At 34.6% G+C, this 21424-nt stretch overlaps 1 protein-coding gene across 4 annotated transcripts in view; it reads left to right on the top strand.

Annotated features, from left to right (window-relative positions):
- Window positions 1-20036, top strand: part of LIFR (LIF receptor subunit alpha) — a 95794-nt gene extending 75758 nt beyond the window's left edge. For all 4 annotated transcript variants that reach the window (XM_069096182.1, XM_069096184.1, XM_069096180.1 and 1 more), the window contains exons 14-20: window positions 1356-1535; window positions 3577-3678; window positions 4499-4666; window positions 8271-8432; window positions 9390-9483; window positions 11193-11271; window positions 11944-20036. In XM_069096182.1, coding sequence (XP_068952283.1) covers window positions 1356-1535; window positions 3577-3678; window positions 4499-4666; window positions 8271-8432; window positions 9390-9483; window positions 11193-11271; window positions 11944-12570 — 1412 coding nt within the window. In that variant the 3' untranslated portion in view covers window positions 12571-20036. The remainder of the gene's footprint in view (window positions 1-1355; window positions 1536-3576; window positions 3679-4498; window positions 4667-8270; window positions 8433-9389; window positions 9484-11192; window positions 11272-11943) is intronic.
- Window positions 20037-21424: the final 1388 nt, after the last annotated feature.

Below are 21424 nucleotides of genomic sequence, written 5' to 3'. Positions count from 1 at the left end.
GTTTTATGCTCTTTTTGTATCTTATAAAGGATTTAATAGAGCTAGAAGAGATATTGTCCATCTAGTCTAGTAAAGATGTTTAGGAAAGTGAATCATCCAGAACAGACACTTTCTTTTTAAAGATGTTTAGTGCCGATTCCACATATTCCTTCATAAGCTTCTTTCCGTAGATTGTATTTGGGGGGGGGGGGCAGTGTATGGAAGGGAAAACAGAGTCAAACACAGCAAAACTTATTTATTTCCAATCAACTTCCCACCCCCTCTCCCACCCTGAATTTAAACCTGTTCTTACTTAGTCTAGTACAGTATCTTTTTAAAATTTTTGTGTAGCCAGTATCTTAATTTTCTTTGCTTACCATTGTGCCCACCAACCGTGGATGTCCCCCAAGCCTCTGTGCTGGGCTTTCTTCTCTTTTCCCTCAGTTCTCATGGTTTGAATTATCTCTATATACATGATTCTCAGATCTCCTTACCCAGCCATAATCTCTCAGCTAACCTTCAATCTCACATCTTCACCTGTCTCTTGAACATCTGAAACTAGATGTCCCATAAACATTTTAAATTCAACATATCCAAAACTAAACTCATACATGAATGGTCATTGCTGACACAGAATGAAACCATATCCAGCTTATTACACATCTCACGTAATACCACTATAGTGAGAAAATATTTTTGTTTTGTTTTTAAGGCATGTCATGGGTTATATAAATTTTTATTTATTGACCTATAAAACTAATCACTGTTTATAGTATGATGTTTCTAGGGAAAAATGCTATCTGATTACCAGACAACCAGTGTATAAACTAACTTTTGGTAAATAATTTATTTATAAAATGTCAGACTCCTGTACTCCAAGTTAAGTGCCATAAGTCCCTAATTTTAATATATCCAGTTCTCTAAGTCCTACTTGATTCTCTCCCTCCCCTCCACCCCCTACCTTCATCTAACTTGTCTTTGAATTATTCTTTCAAAATCAGAACTCATTCACTTGACTGTGTACTGTTGTATTATGGAGTTCAGAAAGAGGGCAGAAACTATTCCTTGAGGATGACAGATGCAAAATCACTGTGAAATGAAATAATTTTTAGCCACCTAAAGATGGTGATTGAAACAATTGCATTCCTTGTTATGAGCAATTTTTTCAAATATCTTGATTTTTTTTTATAATAAAAATCATTTCAAAACAAAAATGTTTCCAAACTCTAGGAACTTAGTTGGAACTAATCTAATTTAACACAATTTCAATACATAAAGTAATTTGTACTACCCCCTAAAACTTTGTTTTTATAGGATCTGACCTGTATTACTGTTTTGAAGCTAATAACATCTTTTTATAATTTGCCTTTTTGTAGAAGACCTCAAAGTAGAGCAGATTGTTGGAATAGGAAATGGCATATTATTTCACTGGAATTATGATCCCAATATGACTTGTGACTATGTTATTAAATGGTGTAACTCAACTCGATCTGAACCCTGCCTCATCGACTGGAAAAAATTTCCGGCCAATAGTACTAGAGCACTCATAGAATATGGTAAAAGTCAATTTCTTTTAAAATTCTTTAAAAATTAGTAGTGTCACAGTTTACAATTTAAAATGTACAAGATGAGAAAGTAAAACCTAGATGAATAATTGTTTTGTTAATTTCATATTGACTGATTTTTTGTATTAGACCTTTCTCAGCTAATGAGTTTAAAAAGAAAATTAACCTTTTTGTTTTTTACTTTGACTAACGTATTTCTGTAAAGGCGTTTCTAATGTATTTAAATTATCCTTATATGCTGTATGTAGGGTCACTGGAGACTTATAACAGCAGTTTTAGACACAGTGGATAGCTGAAGTAAACTCCAGATAAGTAAGTAGGAGGATACAGAGAAATAATAAAATAGGGGTGAATGTTTAGAAATTAAGCAAGTCTTCAAAATAGAGTCCTAATAATCATCCTCAGTTTGGCTGTGTACATAATGATTAGAATATAAGCATATAAGGAAAGAGGCAGCATGGGAATCACACTTTTATTCTTAATCCCTGGCAGATTACCTTTTGTTACAATCTTTCTGGACTGCTGTATTCTCACAGGTTTTCCTCTGAGCATTTCTATTCTCTGTGCTAAAATACACTCCCCCAATCTATATACTTTCACTGTAAAACAGTAAGAAATAAGCACAAGGCTTCAGAAGGATGATAGTAGCACATTACTGACTCTCACTGTTTGTAAAATGTCATAATAGCTCCCTCCTTTTAAAAAATTGAATAATTGCCACTCATTCTTAGAGTTGAATAAAAGCCAAAATTTAGGTTCTTCAGATTTTGTCTTTGGATAGGAAAATCTCAAAATACTGGTTAAAATTAAACATTCTTACTTTTGATGCCTTTAAAACATGTTTATTTGATGTAGGAGATGACGTATGTCAGCTTCTAATTTCCTCTTACCCACCCCCAAAAAGTTCCCAAGTAATAATAGACATTCAGAAACCCATAGTATAGGCAGGACAGTGAGATAAGAACAATATCAGCACAGAGCCTTCCTCTCAGTTTGATCTAACATGGACTGACAATCTCTCCACAAAGCCACTTCTTTCTCTAGGCATTACTCCATCTACCCATCCCTCTATGGCCAGCAGTTTGATTTTTTTAAACTGATTCTCATCTGAGTCTCTGCCCATCATTCATCATGATGGGTCAGTGCTCATCCTACTGCCAGAGAGTGATCTTCCTCCCCATGCTGACTCTCCTGGCTTCTAGATTCCTTCTGCTTGTCCCTTCTTCTCTTACCCCTTGTCTCCAGGAAGGGGAAAAATCAACTATCCAGCAAGAGATCCTGAATCCTTTCTATGTGACTAGCAGAAGTATTCAAGATCTCTTCTCTGGTAGAGTTTACCAACTAGTTGAAGAAACTAACCTTGCACACATGAAACAAATAGCATTTCAATGCTAATCTCTATGATAACTGTCTGCTATAGGATTTCAGAGGGAAAACAGGGTGGTCTGAAGTAGTCAAAGAAGCTTCATGATGGAGTTGGGATTTGAATGGACCCCTGAAAGCTGGAAATTCATTTGGCTGAAATCGACTGCTGTATTTAAAAGAGAATGTCAGGAGCAGCAGCATTTTCCACCTTGTTGAGAGTTAAAAATAGCCCTTTTGGTTGTAGCAAAGAAGTCTTAGACTGGCAGACTAATAAACTGTTTGAAAACCCGTAGGCAGAATCGAGGATAATTTCTGAATGATTTGATATCAAGGTTAAAGAAGTTAAAATCTGGGACTTTTTCATCTAATATGTCTGGTCACTTTGGTTATTGTAGTTGCCTCCAGACATTAGATTTCCAAATTAATTTTAATATGTTTTAAACAGTTTTATGAATTTAAATTTCTAATATAGTCAGTTCTAGGAGGAGTGACTTTTCAAGTATGGCTAATTTTCATTTCCTTTGAATAGATGCAATAAATTTTTTAAGCTAGTTTTTAAAGGATTATCTTAATTGTAAAATTTGTTGCATATTGCCTATTTATCAAGTAGTTCCATTTGTGACAGAGGGCTACTTTTAAATTTTACTGAATATAGTTTTCTTTGTAGATAATTTTCGATCTGGAACACGCTATAACTTTTTCCTCTATGGCTGCAAAAATCAGAAATATCAATTATTGCGTTCAATAGTTGGATATACAGAAGAGTTGGGTAAGTTATTGGGCTTTTTTTTCTAAAAACTACTTTCGTATTTTGTTTTTATAATGTGTTCATTTCCAAGTATAAGTCCTTATCCAAAAAACCGTGCCTTATAACAAAGAAAAAGGAAAATGGCAGCTTAATAAAACTAACCAGTGCCTTAATCGAATCTGACAGTATATACAGTTTGCCTCAGCCATAATCCTCTCCACCTCTGCAAAGAAAGGAGGGAGATGCATATTCTCATCTTTTTGGGTGCTAGACTCGGTCATTTTAATTACACAACACACAGTTTTGCTTTGTTTTTCCTCTCCATTTACATTGTTGTATTCATTATGTATGTTTTTTTGGTTCTGTTTACTTCACTTTGCATCAATTTATAGTTCTTCCCATGCTTTTCTGTATTCTTAGTCATCATTTCTGTGGTGGAATATTAGTTCATTACATTCTTGTCTCACAATTTGAATTATTAGATAATTTAGATTTTAAAGTAAAGTAAAACCTCAGCATGACAAAATTCTACAAAATCATCACATGGAAAATTATAATAAATATAGAATAATAATTAAGACCTGTATTTCAGAAATTGAAATATTCAATTCAAAGAAATAAAAGGAGCTCGTCTATTTTTTATTTAAGTACTACTTTTTTCAGTAAAGAGGACTTTGTATGAGCATGACTTTTTAGGATAGATTTCACTATAAATGCAAAAGTATATTTGTTGAACTTCTTTTTAAGGCTGTGATGCAGCTTTATGAGCTTTGACTCATAATTATTTGGTAAAATCTCAGTCTTAAAATATCCTTTAGTTGTTGACAATTTCTTTCTATAGCTCCAAGTGTTGCACCAAATTTTACTGTGGAAGACACCTCTGCGGATTCAATATTAGTAAAATGGGAAGACATTCCTGTTGAAGACCTTAGAGGATTTTTAAGAGGATATTTATTTTACTTTGAAAAAGGGGAGAAAGGCACTTCTAAAATCCAGGGTTTGGAATCAGGTAAGTAGATTCTCATTTTTCATGCTGAGAATTTCCTGTGAGTTTCCTTATCTTTGTTTCCTTATCTACCAAAAAAGATGTCATCTGAAAAATTTTTTATATTGCTCTAGATAATGATATTCTAAAATTGGTTGGTGTCATTAAGCAAGGAGACAAAAACAATTCTCTCATGATTATTTATGTTTTAATGTAATACGTTAAAAGAGGATGTGAAACCTTTTACAAAGTTTGCATTTAAGTGCTTATAGGGGAGGCATCATTCTGTTGCCTGACCAGATACACAGCATATAGTAGGTATTTAATAAATACTTGTTGATTTATTGATTGTACGAATTGATATGATTATGGTAGTGGTACTCCAAGCCTAAGAATCACACTATCTTAGAATCATGGTCATAGGATATTACATTAAAGTTTTCTGAAAGGAGGAATCTTAGCAGTTCACCCAGTGCAAATACTTGCTTCTTATAGAACATAAAACCTACATTCAGAAAAGTTAAGTGATTTGCTTCTAGTTCATTATCTGTTATAGAGCTGTTCACATTGCAGAAACATCCATTTAGCATCCTGGTTAAGAATGACTTGTATAAACTTGGAAACTTACCTTGCTTTCATCATGAGCACATTTGTGAATTAAAGCTCGTGCAAAGAATTGCACTTGCCCCAGATTCCTGGACATGAATTGATCAGTCAGTCAGCATTCATTAAGCACCTACTATGTGCCAGGCATTGTGTCAACTGGAGAAATGCAAAGAAAGGCAAAAGACAGTTCTTGCCCTCAAGGAGCTTGGGCTCTAGAGAATGAGCTTAAAACCTTGAGCATTTCTTAGACTTATTTAAGTTAATGAACTTAAATAAAAGTAATTTTTAAAAATTGGAGTTCTTGATTTCACTATTAGTCAGAGTTATCAACAGAAGGAATGTAGGAGAAAAGGAAAATTATACTTGTGAGGGTTTGCTTAAGGGGAGAGAGAGAGAGAGAGAGAGTGTGTGTGTGTGTGTGTGTGTGTGTGTGTATGTGTGTGTATTTGGGGCTTTCTTCCCATAGTGGCTTGATCACACTGATGGGGTGGTGGTGAAAGCTTATAATCTTATGGGAACTGAACAGACCACTGAGCTGTGGTTCTTGCATGGACTGAAGATGGTGGTTTTAAGTAGAAAGAGGAACACTGTTGCCATGCAGCCTGTCTCATCCCTTCCCAAGATGTCAGTAGAATATAAACTTTTTGAGGAAATGTACTCTTTATTTTTGTCTTTTTATCTATAATACCTAGTACAGTGCTTGGCACAGAGTAGTTTAAATGCTTGTTGATTAATTGATGCCTACATAACTATAGAAGGGTGATGGGGCATCCTTGCTAACACCAAATATTTCTGAAAAAAATCTCTCAGGCTTTTTTTGTAGATCACTGGGCCCAGAGTAGTTGCCATCAAATTACTGCATCATAGGGATGACTCTGTTAAAAAAAATCTCACTTCAGGAGCAAAAAACTTGAAAGAAATATGATTTCCAGAAGGATCAGAGTATTTCATAACATTGCGTGTTTAGTGCTTTATATAAATGAAATGTAGAGATTTGGGTCTGGACACAAACTGATTAAATTAGCCACTAATAGAAATTGTGTTTTGATAACTGGAAGAAAATCTAATCATGAGAAAGATGTAAGTTTATGGTGGAAAAATCTTATGTATATTTGTTACAATGGAGGGTAAATTAATGATAATTCACTTTTAAATGTATACCAAAGAAAATGTTCAGAAGGGTACATAAAATAATAAGGTTTTTCAATAAATTTGCTATATCTTAAGTAAATATATGTGGAATAAATTTAATTTTAGCACTGTTTGGCAATAACAATATTTATTGCTCTTCCATTATATAGTTTGAAAGCATTAGTTTAAAAACATAATTTGCCCAAGTCTGACTCATTTCATTTTTCTTTATTTCGGTCAATGACTAATTTCCCCCTTCATTCTGTCAGTTAATTTAAACATCTCCTAAATGATCAGTTCACAAATTATGTGTCCAAGTGTGATTAAAATTTAGCAGAATTTTTTCCAAACTTTGAACACATCAGCAATCCAGAAGCTCTCATTTATTTTCTATAACAGTCCTATATGTTCTGCCTCTGTTCCCTTATTTGTGAAAAGGAAATAAAACTTAGAGTAGAATAAACTTAGGTTTGTTTCCCCTCCCTTCACAATCTCCTAATTATTGTGAGGTTAGGAATGAGAATACTGATAAATATATGCATACATATATATAGGTACATGTATACACACACATAATCAGAGAAAACTAATAAGATTTAATAGATCTAAAAAATGGGTATTTTAGCAAAACCTTCAGATTCCATGAAATTACCAGCTAGATTGCATTTTATTGTCAATCTATTCACCCCCTGGGATTAGTCGCTTAGAAAGAGGTTGGTAATAGTAAGTAAGTAAATAAATATTTATTTATATTATATATGGCCTATTGTGTGCCAGTACTGTGCTAAACATGAGAAAGTGCAGGGGAAAAAAAGGAAGAAAGAAAAAAAAGTTAGTCCCTACCTTCAAGAAGCTCCCAGTCTAATGAAGAGACAATAAATATGCACATACAAACTATATACAAGTTAAATAGGAAATAATTAAGAGAAGGAAAGCACTAGAATTAAGAGAGGTTGAGATAAGCTTCCTGTAGAAGATGAGATGTCAGTTGGCACATAAAGGAACTCAAGGGAAGGCAGCAGGTGGGAATGAGGAGGGAAAGCATTCCAGGCAGGGGGGGGGGCAGCCAAAGAAAATGCTCAGAACCGAGATGGAGTATCTTGGAACAGTAAAGAGGCCATGTCACTGGATTGAAGAGTGTGTGTCAGGGAGTAAGGTGTGAGATTGCTGGAAAGGTAGGAGAGGGCTAGATTATGAAGAGTTTTGAGTGCCAAGCAGAGGATTATGATCCTAGGGAACCACTGGAGTTACTGGTTGAATCTGTGCTTTAGGAAAACCACTGGCTGAAAGGAAGATGGATTAGAGTGGGTAGAGATTTGAGGCAGATATACCCATCAGCAGGCTATGGCAGCAGTCGCTGCATGAGCTGATGAGGGTCTGCATTAGAGGGATGACTGACTGTCAGAGGAGAGAAGCAGTGGTAATATCCCAGGAATTTTGCAGAGGTGAAATTGACGGGTTTTGGCAACAGATTTGATGTGGGGTGAGAAACAGGGAGAAATCCTGGATGACTTGTAGGCTGTAAGCCTGAGGGCTAGGAGGATGACGCTGCCCTTAGCAGGAGAAGGGGAGGTTTTGGGGGAAAGATAATGAGTTTGGTTTTAGACGTGTTGAACATAAGATATCTCTTGGATTTCAGAATCATTAGCATAGAAATGGTAATTAAATCCATGAAAGCTGATGCAATCACAAAGTAGAGTAGTAAAACAAGATTTGTGAGAATAATAGTTGTGATAATGTCTAACCCCAGATCAGGGGTTAGAATTATTTACTATGGGTTGAAGTATTACAACTATAACTCAGAACATTGTTTTCCAGTATGTACTGTCATTTAAAAAAATACTTCACGTGAAATAATTATGAACCATTGGTATATTTATTTCAAAAACAGGACGTTCTGATGTAAAAGTTAAGAATATTACTGACATAACACAGAAAACATTGAAAATTGTCGATCTTCAAGGAAAAACGGGCTACCATCTGCTCTTGCAGGCTTACACTGATGGTGGAATAGGTCCAGGAAAGGCCATGTATGTGGTTACAAAGGAAAATTGTAAGTTAAATATTTTTATTAATAGAAATGTTTTCAGCACCGATTTGTATAATATTACCAGTAAATCTTGAAATATAATAATAGGAATCCTTTAATGATAGTTCTGGAATGCTTTTGGGGGATTAATCTCAATTTTGCAGTCTGATTTTTGTTAGGGTATAGTGGTAAGAAAATATCTTTTTGTTGTTGTTACTCTTTCAAACTAAAATTGACTGTCATATGTATTGTAGGTTAGTGGTGAAAAAAAATAGAAAGGATCCTAGAAGGCTTTGTGTTGACCTAGAAAACCACAAATTAACATTATCCATACTGTATTGTATTTTTTAAAATTTTGTTTAATATTTCCCAATTGCATTTTTATTCTGGTTTGACCAATTCTGGAAGTGCAAGGCAGCAAGTTTGATATTTGTGCCATACAGGACAGAACTGAAAGATTTCATTTGATACTGATTATTTTTAACTAGATGTTAACATTGATAATATTATAGACTAAAGCATTGATTCTCAGATTTTCTTACCCATTGATTCACCTAAGCCTCTCCATCAGATGTCTTGTTCAGTTGCTCTCAAGGAAAAAAAATAAAAGGAACAATTCTTTGGGAGAAAAAGCAAACAGTAAAGGATGGCACCTGGGATCACTAAACTAGTCTTCAGTATGTTATGCTGCCATTCTCAGATGATCACTAAAGTAGTCTCTACTTCCTCTTGGTGCTTACTTACCTACTACTTCTAATTGGAGAACTATGATGACCGTAATCGCCCCAAAAATTAATGAATAGATGGTATATTTAATTTTGTAATGTCAGATAAGGTAAGAATATTTCAGGATAATTTGGTCAGTTAGAAATAGTGGTAAGTATTTTCCCCTTCTAATTTGTTTCTTAATCATAAATTTTGTACTTGTATTTTGGACTAATAAAAATAACAACCAATAATCTGTAACATTCTCTTTTTCAGCTGAGGGATTAATTATTGCCATTCTCATCCCTGTGGCAGTGGCTATCTTTGTTGGAGTGGTAACCAGTATTCTTTGTTACCGTAAAAGAGAATGGTAATCATACATACATAGATATATTTAATGATGTTTTTCGCCCTTATGGGTAGGATTGTTTGGGAGTTGGGTTTACAAATTCCCATTACTTAAGAGTGCTGTAAAACTGAGTAAAATCTTTATATTAATCAAACTGAATGATGGTATAGAATCATAGAACTTATATTTGGAAGGGTTCCTAAGTTAATATGATTGCATAATTAATAAAATAGGCAAAAGTACTACTTACTAGGAAAAGTTTTTAAATTTTTAGACAGGGTATTTTTAACTCTCTCTACTAATAATTTAGTTATACAATATTCACTGTTAATTATAAAATCATTGGTTTTCAGTATTGTATTAGTGGATGCTAGGCTAAAAGGAGAAATAAATACCACCACTTTAGCTTATAGCTAAATATAGATATTTAGAAAGCACTTTTAAAGTTTACAGAACACTTTACATATATTGCCTCATTTTATTCTCATCTTTTGAATTAGTGGCAGCTATTATTATCCCTATTTTACAGATAAGGAAACTGTGTCTAAAAGGCTATGACTTACTCATGAATACCTAGCTAGTAAAGAGTCTGGATTTAAACTTAAGGCCAAGTTCAGGGCATTTTTCACTATATCATAATGTCTAGCACTCTTGGAATTTGAAAAATTAATATGAAATTCCAAGTTTAATTTGTTTTTTAAAGAAAGAGTGATAAATTTCATTTTCCTCATTCATTTTCTTGAGAGATTCTTAGCTTTATTCTAACATCTTTTCTGCTTTAATCATACCAATTCTTGCTAATACAAAAGACACTCGTTCCTGAAATCACAACTTATAGTGTGCTGAGGCTTCTTTCTAATATGACCCACTATAGAACATAATTCACTATAACATGGACCTCACCTATAAATACAATGTAATGCTACACTGAATCTGAACTAGAAGGCACTCTCCGAGATCCTCTGGTCCAGCTCTTCCTCCTCTCATATCTGGAAAGCACAAATTTTTTGTACAGTATCCCTGAAAAGCAGTCTTCCTTACTAGCCCTTTGTTAAAGATCTGTAGTTACAGCTAACTTAATAACTCCTGAGGCAGCTCACTTAATGATCATAGAATCTGAAAATTAGAAGCTCCTTCAACATTCATCCAATCCAGTGCACACATGAAGAAATCTCAGGGTCCTTGGTGATCCTAGGTACCCTTATCTGGACACTCTCTAGCTCTATTAGTACTAAAGATGGTGCTTGCTCCAATTGAAATCTGATGAGGGCAGAGTGCAGTGTAATTATCACCTCCCCATTCCTCCTTATGGTTGTCCAGCTCTAATTATTAAAGGTTTTTCCTTCTGTAACTAGAGGACAGTGAGGTTCTGAATTGTTCAAAAAGCTAACATTTTATTATCATATGCATTGTCACTACAACTTGGAGAAGGCCAGGTATGGTGTAAACTGGAGCCTTGTGTTTACAGTATACATATACTTCCAATTTAGGAACTCCATAATTACAGTATATATATATATATCATTAAATATCCATATCAGTGAATTGAATGTTTGCATGCACAGATCTACTGCTACAAGTGAATATGCTGTCACTAAAGTAGTTCATATGAAGAAAACTAAAAATGAAATTACTAAAATATTAATTTCTGTGACCTAATTTTCTTGATGATAGACTTGTAATCTTTATAAAAGCATACTCTTTAATCATGCTTCCTTTATTTTTTTAAGGATTAAAGAAACTTTCTATCCTGAAATTCCAAATCCAGAAAATAGTAAAGCATTGCAGTTTCATAAAAGCATCTGTGAGGTAATATTTGTCTGTTTTTAAAGATTTTAAACTGCATTGTTTTCTAGTTTATCCTTAATATAATGACTTCCTTCTCATTATTTTTAAGTAAGTTTAGGAGAATGATAAGCTATAATCTAAAAATTTTATGATTAAAATGTTAAATAATACATTTAGTCATCTCAAGTTATGAGCTTTAAAAGATTCCTTTGTACTCTAATATATTTTTTTCTTTCACTGTTTTATTTATAATTGGTAAGCAAAAGGTAGGAGGCTGCTAGATGGCTAAGTGGATAGACCACTCGGTCTGAAGTCAGGAAGATCTCAGTTCAAATCCAGTCTCAGATGCTCACTAGCTGGGTGACCCTGGGCAAGTCAATTAACCTCTGTTTGTCTTAATCCACTGGAGAAGGAAATGGCAAACCTCTCTAGTATCTTTGCCAAGAAAACCCCATGGACAGTACTGGCATGTCCATGGGGTCATGAAGAGTTGGATGCTGTTGAACAAGCAAAAAGTAGAGTGGGAAAATAAATCTTGTAGTTTTGTGAAAATGTATAGCAGAAAAATATCTGAAACAAATTTTTGTGATCAGGTTGCAGTTAGAAAATGAACTAATATAAACTTTCCTGTTATCTTTGTGTGTGACAGCAGTTTGAGTCTTCTGTTCTCATGCAGTGTTTTTCCCTTTCTAGGGAAGTAGTGCTCTGAAAACTCTGGAAATGAATCCTTGCACTCCCAATAATGTGGAAGTGGTGGAAACAAGATCAGCAGCTCCTAAAATAGAGGAGGATACTGAAATCAAGTCCCCAGGGGCGGATGGTCCTGAAGAAGGGTCTGATGCTGAGCCTGAAAACCATGTGGTTGTCTCCTACTGTCCACCAATCATTGAGGAGGAGATAGCAAATGCTGGAGGGGAGGAAGCTGGAGGCTCTTCACAAGTCATTTATATTGATATTCAATCAATGTATCAACCTCAAGTAAAGCCAGAGGAAGAACTCGAAAACAACTCTGTAGGTGGAGCAGGCTATAAGCCACAAATGCATCTGCCAGTTACTTCTGCTGTAGAGAACATAATTGCAGCAGATGACTTAGAGAAAACTGCAGGTTACAGACCTCAGACAAATGTAAATACCTGGAATTTAGACTCTCCAGACTCTCCTCGGTCCATAGACAGCAACAGTGAAATTGTGTCCTTTGGAAGCCCATGTTCAATTAATTCTCGGCAGTTTTTGATTCCCCCAAAGGATGAAGAATCGCCTAAATCTTCTAATGGAGGGTGGTCATTTACAAATTTTTTCCAAAACAAACCGAATGATTAGCAATAGTGTCATGTTGCATCAGTCTACCATCTCAATAAGCTCTGACTCCTGGGTTGTAATAACAGCAGCACTGGTTATTCTAGGAGGCCTCCAGTGGAGTATATTTTTAGTGAGATGAACTTTACCACATGTAAGTTACACTGAAAGTGTTAATGTTGTTTTACTGTAGTCTAAAAGCCAAAGTATAGCAACTCAGTAATTCAGTTCGTGTGATCCAAGATACTGGATTTGGATCTATTTGTAATTCCAGCCAAAGAAGCCTCACTTATTCCACCATCAAGTAGCATTTTCAAATTATTGCTTAATACTTTAGAAAATAACCAAACTGTTTTACATTCATTGAATCCCAACCAGAGGGTTTGAAATTGCAGGCAGGGGGGAAAAATGTGCAGATGTTCAGATTAACAGAGAATTACTTGACTGAAATTTGTTGAAATATAGACAAAAGCCAAGCACAGATCAAGTAACCTAAGACCATTTTTCTCTGTAATTAACACAGCTTTTAAAACGTAGCAGCAGCTATTTAATTTCTTGTTTGATAACTAGGTCTCTGTGCCTACTTTATAATGGTTATCAAATTGTTGACTCAGGGGCACAAGCTTGGAAAATGAGTATAACACTGACTTATGCCACATTTCTGAATATGGCTTTAGCAGGTTCTTTTCCCCACTAATTCTTAACTCCTACTTGTAATAGGGTGCCCTAAGGTATATGCTTTAGTAATTTACAGTACTAGTACTACTGCATATCAAAGACATTATGTACAAACAGACCCAAACTCTTGACATTTATTTTGTGAAAGTGCCAGTTTTACGAATGTGTGAACAAAAGCACACACTTAAATATAATGCTTTTAGCATTAATTGCACCAATTTTCCATTTAAGACTCTTCTTATCAGCAAGATCTAGCCAAACCAATCTCTGCCACTGGTTGTAACAATTGGCATTAGTTCTCCATGAAGAAATGATTCTATGAATTTTCTCTTGAAACAGTGAGCCAAATTAATACTATTTAGTATGGGCATATAATCTATTTTTTTTTTAAAGCAATCGGGGTTAAGTAACTTGCACAAGGTTAAACGGCCAGTTATTTTGTGTGGGTGTTAGTATCTGAGCCCAGAACCGAACCCAGGTCTCCCAACTCTGGGGCCGGCACTCTTACTCACTGCACCACCTGGCCTCCCCCATAATCTATTTCTTCATGGTAGTCTAACTCTTAAATCATCAGCACCACCTCCTTAGTGGAATAGTTATTGTTTTTGATGAAAACTTAAAGAATTGATTTTTTTTTTTTGCTTTAAAATAATCACTTGGTGGCTATTTTATAGCAAATGTCAAACTCAATTCGAATTAATTCTATTAAGCACCACTTAGAAGTAAACAGTTGTTTTTATCACCTATAATAAAAGCTTGAGTGCCCTTTTAACATAAAGAATCGTTTTAACCTCCAAGTTTTTCAGAAACAGCTGCTTTTCTAGGAAATGACTCCTGGAAAAGTTTAATATCAAAGTACAAATTGCAAAAGTGTTTTTAATCTACCTTCAAGATCTGTGTGTATTTTGCCTTTTAATGTTTAAGTTACAAATGCTTAAAATATTCTGATAACTGAATAAGTCAGAGCATTTTATTTTTGTTTTTATTTGTTTACTCTCAAAGAAACATTCTGTTTGTACACTTGGACCCTTGACCGAAGCATCCTAGTGTATCTTGTAGAAAGTGATAGGGCGATTAGGAGAAAATTTCATGTAGAGATCACGTTTTTAAACCTTCATTTTAACTGATAGGCTTCAGCTAATCTTTAAGACCTAGCATGATACTAGGGAAGGAAACGTAGAGTAAGATATAGTAAGTATATTTGTAGCATATTCAGATTTTGACCACACACATTTTTCAATCCCCAGGGACAACCCTAAACAAAATTGTGAAGTAGGTGATACTTTCCTTTGGTGTACCCTCTTTTTAGCTCATTTGTGCTCTCTCTCTTTCTTTCCCCTTCCTTTCCCCTCTCTCCTCTTCTCCACTCTTCCTTACTCCTCATGAAGCTTCTGAGCTCTGCACTTTATCATCTAAGTACTACTTTCCCTGGTGGGGAAATCCCAGTGATTCTTCCACAGCTACCCAACTGTCTCTTGCCATGATTCCCACTGTCACCATTATGTAACCTATAGTACAATTTATGTACCCAGCATCTTATTTCTTCAGGGCCAAGCTATCAATATTTCAAGGTGATAGCGAACTAATCTGAGCTAATAGGGAGAAAAGTACATCCTCAAATTTCTTCATACCTTTAAAGTAACAGAAATACATTGTATCAGTGTTCGCCTGGAGATGTTGCCCTCTCTTCCTTGTTCTAACCAAAGAAGTGATACTAAAATTGAAAATTTTAGGCCAGGTAAGAGGTAATATATCAGGATGTTAGAAGTGTTTGGAGCAGGTCAAACTTTAAGCAACTGATTAAGTCAAACTGGTAAATGATTCCATACTACCTATTCATAAAGTCAATTCACATTAGAAAATTTTAACTATATAGGCTTATGCCCATGTTAAAACATATTTAAAATATTAGAACATTTCTGGAATTTTAGCCCAAATTTTACATTTTCCAACAAATCTCCTTTGCATACCAGAGATAAACAGCCTATTAGCAATAGTTAGCATTTATATAGAGCTTTCATGTTTGTTAAAACACTTTATATTATTTCACTTGATACAACAACCCTGGGAGATAGGTGCTATTATTATCCTGATTTTTTTTTTTAACAATTGAGGAAACTAAGACAGACAGGTGAAGTGATTTGCCTGGCGTCCCACAGTTTGTCAGCATCTGAGGCCAGATTTGAGAATAGGCTTCTTGACTTCAAGTCCTACAACCATTTTGGATTAATGTAAATTGGTAATTACATGCCATCCATAGGAAAAAAAGAACAATCAGGCTATCAGATTTTGTCATTATACATTTCAAAAAGATAGTAAGGCATAGTGAATTTAAAAGCCTGACCTCAGTGTCACGAAAACTTGGACTCATGTCCATCATCCTCTGACATGTACTGGCTGTGTCACCCTGGGCAAATCATTTAATCTCTCAATGTCCCCAGCCAACTGTCTAAGGCTAGTAGTTGCTGGTCTGCTTTGGAAAAGGAAGTTTTGTTGCCAGGAAGCTCATAGATCTGGACAAAGCATATGTTTCATATTGTGTAAATTATTTCATCTGTTATAAAATTAAAATTACCTTAGAATATATTGAAATGAGGACAATAATAGCTTTCCAGTTGATTTAACACTGTATGTGATATGCTTTTGGTCTCTGTGCAAATTAAAAACTAAGAGAAAATAGATATTTGTTAATTGAAAAGATATACAATTTTTTAAAAATATGGCAAGAATTCTCAATTTAACTTTTAATACTCAGGTTGTTTTGATTTTTTTCCTATTAGTCATTTACTAAAGGGAAAACTCATATAACTGGTACTGTTGGATACTGCAGTGGAAATCCATATCCTTAAGGCATTTGCTTCAAGTTATATATTTTGTTACTTTTTTTCTTTCTATAAATTATGGTGATTACTCTGAATCAATCACTGCTGCTTTCTATTTTGAGCCATATTAGAATTTGTATCATGTGTTGTTAAAAAAAAAAGAATTTTTTATTTACATAGAAATTCAGCATTGAGCATCAATCTAGGACAGAAGGATCAAGTTAATGATTCTTGTCCTATAGCTACAGAAAGACTGGGCACATAGATGCCCAGTAAGTATATATCATTGAACATTGGCCTAGAGCAAGTCTTCCCAGTTGGGGTAATCTCAAATGATCCATTAAAATCTAAAGTGGCCCTGTATGGCAGGGTCTGTTCTGTTCCTGTGCTGGTTAAATCTTCTATGGAAGTGGCCCCATATAACTGAACTGTCCTCACACTCCAGAGGTCTTCCAGACTATGGATCAGTGAATGTGGACTGAATGTTGCCTGATGTGGATCCCTAATTACCTGTCTCTACCCCCATTGGATGGATACTTCTGAGGACTGAGTCTAAGCCTTTTCCTGGAAGTAAGAGGGAAAGGGTCTTTCTCTTTCATTTCTCTGAATTTGAAGCACTAAATGCAAACTCCACCCCCCCCCCAAAAAAAAAAAGAAAAAAAAAACAGAAAAAACCACCTTCTTATTGTTCCTTTTTATTCTGAGCCATGTTAAAATTTGCCTAATTTGTTGTATATAAAAGGATTTTTGTATTTTTTAGACTCCATCATTTTGAGATATGATCAAGCATAAATGCCACTAGAATTGTTTTGTCTGTAGTTATACCCTGTGCATAATCTGAGTGTTTCTTTTTGCCACAGTGCTTACACAACTTAAAACACATGTACCATAACTAGAGAACATTTTGGAAATGTATTAACTTGTACATATAAGCTTGAGCTATGACTTCTTAACATGGAAACCTATTCAGTTCTGTAAAATATCTCCTTAACATGTATTTCAAACTGGTCACATTAGTTTCTTTGGTAAACCAATATTGATTGCCATCAAACTTTATTTTTTATCTTTTTACATACAAATTCCATATATAACATATTGAAGAAAAAATATGCTTAGTTCTTAAAAACCATAATCTTGGGATATTTTCTGAAATTACTTTTTTTAAATTTGACTTATTCAGATCTTTAGCTCTATAACTGTACCATGTTTAAGTAGTGATCATGAAAAATTTAGATTAGTGCTTTTATTTGGCTACCCTATTTTCAGTTAGTTGTCAAAGATACTTGTTTCATGCTAATTAATCAAACCTTTTTAAAATACTATCATTGAGAAATTGAAACCAATATACACTTTATAGAGCATATGGTGTTGGGCTTTTTATTATATTTCAGGACACTTGATTTGACCAAGATTACATCTGACTCCATGTGATAATGTTGAGCTGTGTCATAACAGGGTCTACTGTGTTTAGAACAGAGTTTTGATCATAAGACCAGTAGTGGTGATTTCTCTCTATACTTTAATTGGTGTGAAATGATGCTGATTTCAGCACTTCCCTGTCTTCTCATCCTTACTGTCCCATTCTTCATTATCAGTCCAACACACCAAAGACGTGTGTTATTCTCAGAGTGTCTCTTGGGTACCAGTGCATCATTTGGGCTGTGCATTTGTCTCATTTTTGATAAATGATTTGCCCCTTCTGGCCATACATGGCCATGATAATGTCTCATGCTGCTTCTTATGGGCATGTTGTCATTGATTACATGTTGTAATCTGTTTATTATGCTCACCATGTGTCTTTCCATTGCATCCTTTGGATCAGTTTTAATTTTTATAATTTCTTCTCTATATTTGAAATAATAATACTTGGAATTTAGATATTCACTACTTAAATAAAATTTACCTATGCAAGTCAAATTCTGACTGCCTAATGTTTTGATGAGTTTATTGCTGTGGTCTTAGAAGATCCACTGTCTGAATTAGTCTTTTTACTGTGAAAGTGCCTAGCTGAAACAAATACAGTTTTTAGAAAAATAAACTACAATTGAATAAATGTCAACCAAGTATCAAGTGGTTATAATTTCCATCATTTTCATTACTGAAAAGAGATTATCTTGTCAACAAATTGATGTGAAGGAGACAAAGTTAATCACATTGATTTCTGTCTTTTAAGGTTCCTTTTGAAAATCAGAACCAAAATAATTGAAACCTAATATAGAATATATCAGTGAAAATAATTTGGTTAGATTGTTAAGGTCATTCATTTCATTCTCTCCTAAATCTCCAATTGAATTTCATTACATATTGCACAAACTGTATGCACTTCTTTTAAAAATGCATACCATTTTTAATGGGTAACTCCTAATTTTTAGGTCACTTCTATTTGCTAAGCATTCCATGTTGTATTAAAAGGTCAGACTATTTGATCCATTGCAGTAAAACACATTGCTGTTGGCTTGTTGGAAAGGTGAAACGGTATGTTTATTCTGAGGAATCATTGCTAATCTGGTATTTTTAAAGAAGTAGCTATATTCATGATTTTGCTGTTAAACATTGAAAAAGAACACTGAGTACTAGTTTTTATAGAGTTTATTTTTTTATATTTTCATAGATGCTCCCTTCTCTACCAGTAGTTTCCCCCCAATTTGATAATAGATATCCTGTACTTTACTTGTGTTCTTAATATAGCACAAACCATTAGTTCTTTTTTAACTTTATTCCCACCAACATAAATGCCAGAAATGTGAATAGCACTAAGAATAATGCAGTTGAAGGAAACACATAAAAAGAAAGTCTATTCAATGTACTTTTGTGAAGAGAGAGACATTTCTATGTATCTTGTAGTTTGTGATTCTATTTTAAAGAAAAAGAGCTTGAATTTTGAAAAATATACACTTGATTCAAAGTAAAATATGTCTAATTTGCTTCCTTAAGTTTTTTTTTTTAAAGTAATAGGGTCAGCACTACAACCCAGAGCTGGAGTGTGTATTTCAAAATATTCAACTGTTATATTTTAATTTGCTTTTCTAACTTATAGTATCCTTACCATTCCTGGAAAAGCAACACCCAAAAAAAAATGCTTGTTTTAACTTTTCTCTCTCTTTAAACAATCACAAGTCACATGTCCTAATAAATCTAGGAAATCATCCCCCTTTCTCACTTCCAAAATTGCATTATACTGAATTGCTGTTTACTAAATACACACATACTGTGAACAGGTTTAAGTTTTTATGTCTTTTGTAAGGTTGTATGTAGAATATGTGTTTCTTTTTTAAAGGGAATGTTAAATATGTTTTTTTAAAAAAGCATTTTTTCAGTTTGCTACATATTTTAATAAATCATGTTTACTAATTTGTTCTGTAAAGATGTTCTGAGTACAAGAGAAGGTTGGGAGAAACATAAGCTTCAAAAGTATACCTTTTATATTCATGTAATAACTAACCCCTGCAGATTTACCTCTAAATCTGATCACATGTGAAGTATGCAGTATCTAAAAGTATATGTTTAATTATAAAAGAAACCTCTTTAAGAAATCAGAACTTAAATATTTAGGATGCAAACAATATGGGTCAAAGTGAATCACCCAGCCCGGAAGTCATGGAATAAACCCATGAAGAACCCTTTACCTGGGAATTCGAAATTTTATCTATTGTTTTCTATCAGTAACAAACATAGGGATTTTTCCCTGGAACTGTGTTGTTACACCATATAGAGTTAGGATAGGAGAATCTGACTGATTAGTAGGCAGGCATTTGGAGATAATGTACTTTAAAAGTGAGATTTATTATCATGTTGGAAAATATGGTTACAGCAAAGGCATAGACTATTAACTCATGTATTACTAAGACACCATAAATGTAAAACTAGTTTGCTTGGCCGTTAACTCTTGAAGTGTTGCTTATGTCTGTTTTTAAAATATGCATGTATTTAACAATTTTGCCATAGTATTGCCATGAAAGTAAATAAATATATTTTCTTACACTCTAACAAGTTTGGACATTTGTTGTTTATATGTTTTTTTTTATTAGTTCCTGACTGATTTGGTGGAGTTAAGAGGGGGGAGTGGAAGGGGCAGAGGGGAAGAAGAGATTTCTTGAATTTTTGTGTTAGTAGGCAATTTAATTTGTCACATGTAACCTTAACTGAATCTGTTTCTAAAAATTGAGATCAGAGAATCAGAATTTCCAAATTGGAAGGGAACAGTGAGGTTTCGATACATCTAGCCCAAGAGAAGTTATTTGGAAAAAGTGCTGTACTGAACTTGGAACATCTGGAGGCCTTGGGTGGGTATGTCACTATTTTAAAGTGTTAATTTCTTCATCAGGTATTTACATCATTAACCAACCACAGGCATTAGTTAACCTACCATCAGTTTTTTTTGCAACCTGGAGGCTTCTTTAAATAAGACAGCATAGTAGAAACAGAACCCTAGGCTCAGAGTCCAAAGACCTAAAGTCAAGCCTGGGCTGTGCCAATTACAAACTGAATAACCTTGGGAAATGGTTCCATCTATTAACAAATACTTAACAAATACCCATTATGTGCCAGGCACCATGTTAGGTGTTAGGGATTCAAGAATGAAACAGTCCCTACTCACAAAGAGCTATGTTCTAATAGGATAAAATGAAGATATATGCAAGAGGGTGAGGAGGAACTGGGACACAGCAGAAGCTGGAGAGGATCTGTAAAGAAAATGGGCCGGCGTAGCAGCTTAAGGGAGAAGAGGAACCAAACCGTAGGCTGGTGTAAGGAGGAAGTACATTCCAGGCCAGGGATGGATGAGGGTGGGGTGGGGAGCAGTGTTCAAAGACTGGGGAGTTTATATTTTACCCTACAAGCAGATTGGAAGCCACCACAGTTGAGTGAGTATGGGAGTTACATGGTCAGATGTCTGCTTAAGGAAAATTCCTTTGACAACCATCTGTAATTTGGACTGCAGTGGAGGGAGACTTGGGGCAGGGAAACCAATTAAGGCCTTTGGAATCATCTAAGTGGGAGGTGATAATAGACTGCCTGAAGTAAGGTGGTGGGTGTGGGTAGAGAAGGCTTTGGATTTGAGAAATGCAGAAGTAAAACCCAGATGTGGTATATGACTTGATCTGTAGGGTAATAGAAAGTAAGGTAACCAGCATATCACAAGGTATGAATCTGGGAGACTGGAAGAATAGTGATGCCTTTGATAGAATTAGGGAAGTTTGAAAGAGGGAAAAGGTCAGGAGGAAAGATGAATAGAGTTTTAGACAATGCTGAATTTTTTAGATGTTTCTGGGGCATCCACTTTGAAATGTCCAATAGGCAATTAGTGATTTGAAATTGAAGCTCAGGGGAAAATTTATGGAGCTGGGCATATAGATTCTGAAAATCATTTGCATACAGAA

Source organism: Petaurus breviceps, unplaced genomic scaffold (genome assembly GCF_028583685.1).
Source record: "Petaurus breviceps papuanus isolate PSGF00001 unplaced genomic scaffold, PetGlider_PUasm1.0 229, whole genome shotgun sequence".
Taxonomy (NCBI): Eukaryota; Metazoa; Chordata; class Mammalia; order Diprotodontia; family Petauridae; genus Petaurus; species Petaurus breviceps.
The sequence above is the reverse complement of the archived record's forward strand: the minus strand, read 5'-3'. Positions and strand labels throughout refer to the sequence as shown.